Source organism: Chanos chanos, chromosome 12 (assembly GCF_902362185.1).
Source record: "Chanos chanos chromosome 12, fChaCha1.1, whole genome shotgun sequence".
Classification (NCBI taxonomy): Eukaryota; Metazoa; Chordata; class Actinopteri; order Gonorynchiformes; family Chanidae; genus Chanos; species Chanos chanos.
In genome coordinates, this window is record NC_044506.1 from 7,941,402 (window position 1) to 7,952,320 (window position 10,919).

At 47.2% G+C, this 10,919-nt stretch overlaps 1 protein-coding gene across 1 annotated transcript in view; it reads left to right on the forward strand.

The window, feature by feature from the left end:
* Window positions 1-8,415, forward strand: part of arid1ab (AT-rich interactive domain 1Ab) — a 43,515-nt gene extending 35,100 nt beyond the window's left edge. Inside the window, 8 exon segments of the mRNA XM_030788914.1 lie at window positions 2,564-2,696; window positions 2,989-3,161; window positions 4,251-4,392; window positions 4,643-4,762; window positions 4,996-5,092; window positions 5,281-6,094; window positions 6,210-6,340; window positions 6,502-8,415. Of these exon segments, the coding sequence (XP_030644774.1) occupies window positions 2,564-2,696; window positions 2,989-3,161; window positions 4,251-4,392; window positions 4,643-4,762; window positions 4,996-5,092; window positions 5,281-6,094; window positions 6,210-6,340; window positions 6,502-8,397 (3,506 nt within the window). The 3' untranslated portion in view covers window positions 8,398-8,415.
* Window positions 8,416-10,919: the final 2,504 nt, after the last annotated feature.

A 10,919-nucleotide genomic window follows, 5' to 3' on the forward strand; every position in this document is an offset into this window, starting at 1 on the left:
ATTTTATCTGTCATCTGTGATTAGAGGAGGTTTTTTTTTTTTTTTCCTTTGCTTCTGCTGTTTTGTTGTAAGTGAAGGTTTTTTTTGAAAAAAAAAAAAAAAAAAAATTAAGCAAGCCTCTCAAGCTAGACATGCCTTAGGGATTTGTTTATGTGTTTATAACAGAAAATTCATTTTTTGTGTGTGTGTCTTTGAAATGCGTGATTGGCTGCCTGTTAAAACTATTTTGCTATAGCCTAATGTGGAGAAAATGGGGCAGACAAGAGTTTCTAATGCCTCACATGGTTAACGTGCAATTTGTGCCATTTTTACACCCACGGTGCCTGTGCCCCATATAATATTACCTATAAACCAGTGCTGTTTTATTGACCTGCATTAATTCTGATGTAAAATATAATCTTTATGGGTCGTATGTCATTTCCTGTTAGTCACCCTTCCTCTGTAAATCACCTGGATGGACTTGTTGTGATGTAGCTGTTAATGAGACTTGTGCTATGGGGGGTGTGTGTGTGTGTGTGTGTGTGTGTGTGTGTGTGCGCGTGTGTGTTTTAAGTTTCATTGCTTGTCAGAGCAATTGTATTTGTGGTCGTTAATGGTGCTACAAACCACCCCAACCGCACTCTCATGGCTTTCCATTCTCACATGGGTTGCATTGGTTTCCTGTACTTGTGCATCAGTGTGTGCTTAGGCTGCTTTGGCATGTATTTATAAATCTGCGAAACCCAGTACGACTGTGAAAAAAAACGCGTAGGACTTTTCTACTTTTCACAGCACGTTAACGGAAGTGGTCTATTTACGGGGGGGAAAAAAAAAAAAAAAAAAAAAGATCTTTGGGTGAAATATAACCGCTGGCTACTGTTTTGAGGAATTGGTTTATTTTTGGAGGCGTGTTCTCGCCGAGTTGGCGCTGCCTGGTCTACCAGTGTTTCGTACGCAGCCTTAAGCCTCTCTTTGCTGTGCTAGCGTGTACCAGTATCTAGCCAAGCCTGTTATAATTCTCTCATAATTAGGGGTGTGCGTGCGTGATGCCAGGGAGCGGAGGGTGGAGGGTTTAGTAGAGAGTAGGGAATCCTCAGTGATGTAGAGCGTGTCTGCTGGCAGTGGGTCAGGGATTCTCGGGCAGACACCCTCACCGTGCAGACTGTTTCTCTGCTGGCCCAGAGCTGTAGAAGCAAAAAAAAAAAAACCCCTGGAGGTTTGTACTGAGCCAGAAAATGATGAATGGAAAAAAAAAAGGGGGGGGGGGCGGGGTTGGGGGGGGAGTGAGGGGTTGTGCGTCGGGTTGTGTGTGTATGAAGTCAAAGACTTTTTTTTTTTTTTTTTCCTCCTTTGCTGTTTCCATTCTGTGTGTGTGTGTGTTTTTTTTTTTTCCTGTTGTCTCCCCCCCGACCCGTTCTCTCCCACCTCCTTTTTACATCTCTGTTGGAGGGGAAATCCCTGTTCATAGGAAAAGGGGGAGGGAGGGGGAGGTAAGGAGAGGGAGCAGTGGCGTGTGTTCCGGAGTGTGAATTTCTATGTGTGTAAAACGAGAGACGTGAATAAGTCTGACCTGGCAGTGACCCCTCTCTCTGTGTGTGCGTGCGCGTGTGTGTGTGTACACACACAAGTTAATGAATGGAGGCATGACTCATCAGACCAGCGTGCCAATAGCGCGACGTTCTCAGCTGGGCTGTGGACAAGCGGTAACATGTGGCATGCACTTGCTCTCTGTTTGTACACACACACACACACACACACACACTTTGTGCTTCATTACAATATTTTGACATTTGACACCTGCACATGGACATGTCCTCTCCCATATCTCTCCTTCCTTATGTATCACCTTCTCTCTCTCTCTCTCTCTCTCTCTGTCAACTAAACCATGTTGGATGTAGTAATCTGACAACTCCAGAGCGTGTTTGCTGGTGACTCTGTAGCAGGCTGTGGGAGGGCTTGGCATGCTGGGCACAACTAAAGGATGGGGCTTTCTGTGCTGAAAGCCAACGTGCCTCTGGCTGTGCACTTCCCCATCGGGCCTGGGGGGGGTGGGGCGTGGGGGGGGGGGTTCTTCAAATGGGATTAAGGGCCGCCAAAAGCAGAATGTTGTCAGGCATTACCGTCAGCCGAGTTACGTTCAAGTGGTTATGTAGGGGTTGACGTATTCCGAAAGCGTACCGCCTAATGTATTTCATCACGCTGCGCTTGAATATGTGAACGCCTGCTCGGACTTCTGTAGGTTTTTGCCACATCAGGCAGCTAGGAAAAAAAAAACTTTATTTGTTCCTTCAAAGAGTGAAATGCTTAGACTCACGGTGTCTAAAATTGATCTCAGTTGAGTCTGCAACTGAAGTCCTACATCTGGTAATTCTTGGCTTATCCTCCGATGACGTGCTTTAAATTTCAAAGCGGCGCTGGTGTATTTGAACTCTTCAGGACCTGTCCTTGACATCAGTCACAATGAGTTTCTTGGCAGAAAACTGAATAAAAGGCTACACGCTTCATGCAGCTTTGTATGCGTGGGAAAGCCCGATTCCGGTCCGACTGACCTGAGGTTTTTCTTTTCTTTTTATCTCCCCCTCAGCTGGGTCGGGATCTTTGCAGGGCCCTCAGACGCCCCAGTCGACTACCAGCTCCATGGCAGAAGGGGGAGACTTGAAGCCCCCCACCCCTGCTTCCACTCCTCATAGCCAGATGCCCCCAATGCCTGGTGTCAGGTGAGTCGGCGGTCTGCTCTGGTCTGCTGCAGATTGATCTTTGTATTTGGTGGGTCCAGAGCCTGCACCTTTTGTATATCTATCAAGAAACGTAATGTCTAACCCCCAAATCTGGGAACTGAGGCTTAGAATGTTTTCTGATTTGCGTGGGAATATGTTTAAAAATAAATAAATAAATAAATAAAAGCCATGCAAAGACACAGATTTGTGAGCCACACCCAAAGGGTTCATTTGATTGGTTAAATGAGCCTGATCTCATTACCCTTTTTTTTTTTTTTTTTTTTCCCCCCAGGAGCAGCGTTAATCTACAGGACCCCTTCGCTGATGGCAGTGACCCTGCCTTTGCCAGGCGGAACTCCATGACCCCTAACTCAGGCTATCAGCCTGGGATGGGTGGACCAGAGATGATGGGACGAATGGGTCCCTATGAGCCTAACAAGGACCTGTTTGGTGGAATGAGGAAAGGTGAGAGAGAAGGCTGTTTAATCACAGAAGTTATATTTGAAAACATAGCTAACATGTGACGTCTTTGCGTCGTGTGTCTCTGTGGACATTTCATTAGCATCCAGTGACATCATTTACACGACTTGTGCTCGATAAGTGTTTCTATCGCTGTTAAAAAAAAAGAAAAAAAAAAGAAAAAGGACAATCTTGAACTTCTCCCTGTGATGGTGTTCGTCCCAATTGTTTGACAATGTAGTCTTACTTCTGTTAAGTGACTACCGCATCCATCCACGATAAACACAGGATTACTACTAAAAATTTAAGATGCTCTGTGGTGCAACCCTCCGGTTATTGTCACTTGTTAAAGAGAAGGACAGCGTTCATGCCCTCCAGCTACGCCGCTCTCTGTAGTGAGTGCTCGGCCCAATTTGTCAAGTGTAAGAGCCCAGGGCACAAATTTAACAAATACAAGTTGGTCTTTATTTTGTCAGTCTTTCTATGTTATTGTGCCTTTGGGAGAAAGATCTAATAACATAATAAAGCCGGCAAGAATTAAACAGGATAATGTTAAATTATCTTGGCTACGCGATTAGAGCACAGCGCTAAGTTTTTCTGTCACGCAAACGATGTGAATTTTGGTTCGATTAACAGAATCAGTGGAGGGAATCTGAAAGTATGCATATGATGACGGGTTTGGTAGTAATGTCAGTAAGAAAATTATGTTACAATTCATGCAATATTGTACTGGAACATAAACATAGCCCTGTGGTGGAGTGGCGACCTGTCCAGGGTGTTTCCCCGCCTTTTGCCCAGTGAGCGCTGGGATAGGCTCCAGCACCCCCTGCGACCCTAATTAGGATAAGCGGTTCAGAAAATAAATGAATGAATGAATAAACATAGCCTCTTTGCTTGTAACTCAGAGTAAGAGCAATTGTCGGAAGTGATTGTTCCATCGTCAGTGGAGCATGAAGAAGCAAACATTCTAGACACACATGTAAACACGCGCTACCGGGACCATTCACGATCACATGTTTGTGTCATTGATGGACCATAGGGCTAAATGATGCAAAGAACAAAAGTTAAAGAATTGCCTTGTTTGTATGTGTTCAGCAGGGGAGCAGTTCATGACTCCAGGACAAGGTCCTAACAGTGGTATGGGCGAACAATATAACCGTGGTCCTTCTGGGCCAATGGGCAACATGCAGATGGGCCAGAGGCAGCAGTACCCTTACGGACCAGGATACGACAGAAGGTGACGCTGTCAGCCTTGGTCTTTTCCTTTTTTACTTATGACTATACACTCCTTATATTTCTATTAAGTTTTTTTTTTTTTTTTTATTGTTAGTGGATGAAATAAACAATCTTTCCCTGCCCCACTGGTACTTGTTTCATATGTCTGAGCCCTCAGTGAACAGTTTCACCACGTTTCCTAGCCCCAGCACTTGGTTTTATTGCTTTTATTGGTTTTTATACTGATGGTTCCTTGGTGTTTTCCCTCACAGACAGGAGCCAGGTATGGGCCCAGACGGCAGTATGGGTCCAGGGGCTCCACAGCCTAACCTGATGCCTTCCAGCGCCGACACGGGGATGTACTCACCTAACCGGCCCCCACAGCAGCAGAGGTCGGTACCAGCACCAGTAGCAGATCCAAAGTTTAAAACGTCTTGTAAAACCGGCGCTGGTGACAGACTCTGTCTGCTCCCTTAAAAATAAATTCATGTACTTTGCCAGAGACTTTTTTCTTTCCTGCCTTTGAAAAGATTTCATGAATGTTTTACACACTTGTTTTATTAACTTCAGCGGGGCTCCTCATATGTGTTTTATTGTTATTTTTCCCCCTTTTCTTGTTTGATAGGCATGATTCCTATGGTAATCAGTACCCTGGCCAAGGTGCTCCCCCTGGTGGACCTTACCCCAATCAGCAGCCAGGAATGTATCCACAACAGCAACCGGTCAGTACTGCATATTGAGCAACTGTTTTTTTTTGTTTTTTTTTTCCCCTCCATTCTTATTATAGTCAGGTAAAATGGCCATAATGTGTTTCTGAAACCTACTTGTTTTCTTCATTCTTGCTGTATTAAATGCTGTGAGTGTAATGATGATGTCTGATGAATTAATATTGCGTAATATAATCCTGCAGACTTACCCACAGAAGCGGCCAGTGGACGGCACCTATGGCCCTCCAGCGAAGCGTCACGAGGGAGAGATGTACAGTGTCCCGTACAGCGGACAGCAGCAAGGACCCTTACCCACAGCTGGACCCCAAGCCCAACAGGACATGTACAATCAGTACAACGCTTACCCTGGCTCAGACAGACGCCCGCCCGGCCCTCAGAACCAGTTTCCCTTCGGCTTCGGACGGGATCGAGGGCCAAGCGCTGGAGGACCCAACGCTCAGTCCTCCATGCCCTCTCAGATGCTGGGCAGCCCCATGCCATCTGTCCCCGACGGACCCCAGGGCCCCATGTGGCAGGGCCGCAATGAGATGAACTACCCCAACTTTGCCAACCGACAGGGCCCCCCTGGCGTACCGCCGCAGGGCCCCGGCTACCACGCCATGAACCGCTCCGAGGATATGATGCCTTCCGACCAGCGTATGAACCATGAGGGCCCGTGGCCGAGTCACATGACCCCACGGCAGCCCCAGTACGGGCCCGGGGGTACCGGTCCGCCCAGACCTCTTTCGACCTCCAACTACCAGCCCTCGCAGAACCACATTCCACAAGTCTCCAGCCCAGCGACCAGGGAGAACAGGACATCACCCAGCAAGCCCCCTTACATGCACCCAGGCATGAAAATCCAAAAGGCGGGACCTCCAGTCCCGGCCTCGCATATCACCCAGCCGACTGTGCAGCCTCCCATGATCCGACGGGATGTAGCCTTCCCACCAGGCTCAGTGGAAGCCTCTCAGCCTGTTCTGAAGCCTCGTCGTCGACTCACCACGAAAGATATTGGTAGGAAATCGTTTTTTTTTTCTTTTTTTTCTCCTTAGTCATCTTTAAATAAGTCTTCGCTTGATTGTGTTCATAAATGCATAGCGCTTCTAAAAAAAAAATTCAATTTTCATAGGAACACCAGAGGCATGGAGGGTCATGATGTCCCTCAAATCAGGCTTGTTAGCAGAAAGCACTTGGGCCTTGGACACCATTAATATCCTTCTTTATGATGACAGCAGCATTTCGACCTTTAACCTCTGCCAGGTAAGACAGTTTTGATGTAGTATTTCTCAGAAAATTGTCTGGTCTGGTAATTCCTTTGTGCTTTTAACACCAATGCTAGATCAGGTAAGAAAAAAAAAAAAAAAGTTACCAGAGCAGTGGTTGAAACTGAGTCCTGACACACGTTCCCTGTCCTTTCACAGCTTCCCGGCTTCCTAGAACTGGTAGTAGAGTACTTCCGTCGCTGCCTCATCGAGATCTTCGGCATCTTGAAAGAATATGAGGTCGGAGATCCCGGCCAGCGCACACTGATCGATCCAGATGCTGTAGACCCTGAGATTTCTGATGAGGATGGGCCAGAAGTGGAACAGATGGAGGATGGTGATGAAGATGACGAAGAGGAGGAGGGTGACAAGGGCGATAAGAGCACGGATTCATCGTCGCAGGTCCAGGTCAAACAGGAAAAGGATGAGCCAACGCCAGGCCAGAAATCTGGCGAGAGGTCCAGCGAAGAGGAGAAGAAAGAAGGGGAAACTAAAGAGCCCAGCTCAGGCACCCCGTTGCAAGACTCCAGTGCCCAACAAGAGAAGCCCAAGCAGGCCAGCAAGTTTGACAAGCTCCCCATCAAGGTGGTGCGGAAGAAAGATCTGTTTGTCATCGGCCGCTCCAGCAAACTGGGGCGACGACAGGCTTTTGACAGCGGCCTGATTCACTGGAGCGTTGGTGGTGGTGACACCACTGAGCACATACAAACCCACTTCGAAAGCAAGATGGACCTGCTGACGGCACGGAAACGGGTGCCAGTTTCTCTTGAGCCCCGGAAAAAGGTTCCCGTGACAACAGAGCCTGTGAATAACGAATCGGAGAAGGCCCAGACAAGCGAAGAGAAACAAGCTCAGCCTTCCACTTTACAACCGACGTCTGAAGAGAAGAGCTCCACGACGTCTACAAGTATAACGGCTACCATTGACGACGTCCTGTCAGCCCGGCCGGGATCTGTCACGGAAGAGGTGGTGAGGGGGACAACAGAAAGCGAAAAGGAAAACAGCAAGTTTTTGTTCGGAATCGGACCCTCGCAACAGAGCGGCCGCAACATCAAGATCTTGGAAGACGAGCCGCACAGCAAAGACGAGACCCCTCTGTGCACCCTGTCGGACTGGCAGGACTCGTTGTCCCGCCGCTGCATATGCGTCTCCAACATCGTCCGGAGCCTCTCCTTCATTCCAGGGAACGACTTGGAGATGTCCAAGCACCCAGGTCTTCTGCTGCTGCTGGGTCGTCTGGTACTGCTCCACCACAGACACCCGGAGCGCAAGCAGGCGCCGGTCACCTACGAAAAGGAAGAGGAGGTGGATGAAGGTGTGAGTTGCGAGCGGGACGAGTGGTGGTGGGACTGCCTGGAGGTGCTTCGCGAGAACTGCTTAGTCACCTTGGCCAATATCTCCGGCCAGCTGGACCTCTCCATATACCCCGAGAGCATCTGCCTGCCCCTGCTCGACGGCCTGCTGCACTGGGCCGTCTGCCCCTCGGCCGAAGCCCTCGACCCCTTCCCCACGCTCGGGCTCAACGGGGCGCTGTCGCCCCAGAGACTGGTCCTCGAAACCCTCAGCAAGCTCAGCATCCAGGACAACAACGTCGACCTCATTTTGGCCACGCCGCCCTTCAGCCGGCTCGAGAAGCTCTACGGCTCTCTGGTACGTCTGGTTGGCGAGCGCAAGGTGCCAGTGTGCCGGGAGATGGCCGTGGTGCTGCTCGCCAACCTGGCGCAAGGCGACAGCGTGGCTGCCAGGGCCATCGCCGTGCAGAAGGGCAGCGTGGGAAACCTTCTGGGCTTCCTGGAGGATAGCCTGGCAGCCACGCAGTTCCAACAGAGCCAAGGCTCCCTACTACACATGCCTGGGGCGCACTTTGAGCCCACCAGTGTGGACATGATGCGACGGGCGGCCCGTGCCTTGCACGCTCTCGCCAAAGTGGAGGAGAACCACTCAGAGTTCACACTGTATGAATCACGGCTACTGGACATCTCTGTGTCGCCTCTCATGAACTCTTTGGTGTCCCATGTTATCTGTGATGTACTGTTTCTGATTGGCCAGTCATGACAGCCGTGGGGGTGCATCTCTGCCTCAGTCTGTTGCCCCATCTCCGTTTTTCTTTTCTTTTTTTTTTTTTTTTGTGTGTGTGTGTGTGTGTGTGTGAGTGTGTGTCTGCGTGAGAGTGGAGACCACTTAACAGCAAAATGGACTGTATGTCTCTTTCTTTTTTTTTTTTTTTTTTTTTTATTTATGCAAAATCACCTCAGATTCCACTGTCGTATCTTTCTACCCCTGCTTCTCTCTAAAGAAGGATTTCATGAAGTAGTCGTGGATTTAAGATATATGGAAAAGAAAAGAGAAACTAACATGGATTAGAGGATTACAGACCTTGGCCTGGGAGAGTGTGCTGCCCTTTGGGAAGGACTTTTTTTTGTAATGAAAATAAAAACATATTCAAAAAAAGAAACAAAAAAAATTAAAATCAAAAACAACAAAACTGTAACCAAAGTTGCTGTCTCGTTTACAGTGAGTTTGGGCGATAGATGTGTCCAGGTTCTCCCTTGGGGTCGGCGGGGGTGGTGGGTACAGTTTTCTGGTTCATGTTTGGGGGCTAAAACTGACTCACAGACACTTGTGTGGTATAATTTGCTGTAACTTAGATGATATATACTCAGCCCTAAAGGAACCAGGTTATTGGCTGTGAACAGACATCTGTAAATGGGAGGCCTGTGCAGTAGATTGTAGGACTTTTTTTCTGTACTGTACACCTTAAAGACAACTGTAAACATACTGTAATGATACTGTTTCACACTGAGATACGCTGGCTTGGCAGCAAAAAAAACTGTAGTTTTTAAAAATGATTTTAGTTCATGTCAAGAGAAGAAAAAAAAGAAAAGGCTTTCCCCCCAAAGTATCATAAACCTACAACACCCCGACCTCTTCTCTTTGTCCCTCGATTGTATGACTTGACCCTTAATGAAAAATCACCTCTTAGGACTGGTCTTCAGCTCTAGATGCAGTCCAGGCTGCAGTGTATATAATGATGTTGTACATTACACTCTTTGCTCTCTCTCTCTCTCTCTCTCTCTCTCTTCACCTTCTGGCGCTCTTCACCGTTTTTAATCTTTGAAGAATTAAAGGTTACACTCAAGTTGAGATCCCTTCATTGCGCATCGCCATGTGATTATTTAACCCCTTCCCTCCCCCTCTTCCTTCCTCCCTCTGTCTAATGGGGCATGCAGCTTCTGTCTCTTGCAGGCTCCTCCCCCTCCGAAAAAAAAAAAACCCAATCAAGTTTCAGTTCCTCTCCAGTGCAGGTGTGGAGAAATATCAAAACAAACATGTTTGCTGTTCTGAACGAGCTCCACTTTGAACAAACGGATTATCCTGACGATGAAACAGGTCCATCTTTCTCCGCCCCCTTCCTCCCCCTTCCTTCCAGTGATATGGATTCTGCATATTTGTATTTCAGACGATGTAGCTAAAAACTTGATGTAAATTCCTCTTTTTTTCCTTTTTTTGGCTTAATGAATATCATTTATTCAGTATGAAATCTTTATACTATATGTTCCACGTGTTAAGAATAAATGTACATTAAATCTTCGTAAGACGTTTGTTCTGGATTTATTCATTGTGATGCGTGAAGCACAGAGTATTTATAAATTTGTCCTGTCCTGTGCAACATGTATTTTACGACTGAGGGGACAGACGTCTGCATGTATTCGTAAGCAGAGATCGGAGGCATACGATCTTTCCTCAAAACTCCCCCCTCCCCTTCCAGATCCCGTACCATTTCACTGTGGGGAAAACGGGCATTCACCAGCTCACATGAATATTTTATGAACAATGCTCGAAAGTGGTGGCTGGTGTAGTCACTGTTGCAATAAATGTTATTTTGTTTAATATTTCACTGACAAAGGGAAAAAAAAAATCAAACCTAAAATGCTCGCCACAAAACATAGCTAATTTTAAATGGGTTGCAAACCTGTGCAGGACAACAGAGAGAAGACTCAGATGTCGGGCTATCGGTATACACAGAAGTGCTTGCCTACAGTCAGTGGTTTTACACGAATTAACATGAGCATCACGATAAGTTTAACTCTATTTGTTTAACCAGATAATCTGCCAGTTTTGGGACTTAACGCACTTCGTCTTGATCACCTTAATTATATTCACCTCTCCGCCAGCACCTGGTTGAGTACAGCATTTTTTCTCCTTCCCGGAATTGATTTATACCCTTCATCCTCATGACCACCAAGCCTGAGCGAACGCCTCTGTGGTTATCAGCAGTATTTGTATTAATATGCTTAAACCTTGTCTGAATTGGATTGATTTTATATGTTTTGGGCAGAAACGGTTTTCACAAACACGGCTTTTTTCAATAGTTTATAGTGCTGTGGCACCCTCTAGCGGTTTTATGGTTTTAGTACAGACTGTCCTGGATACATATTTTACGACGTTAAAGGACCCCACTCATTTCCCCCGTCCATCCTCGTTTGGAATAATTAATTACATACTCGCAAAATGTTAACGCATGAGTCGTGCGTGCGCAGATAGTGTAGGCCTACGTTGTATACAGACATGTTTTG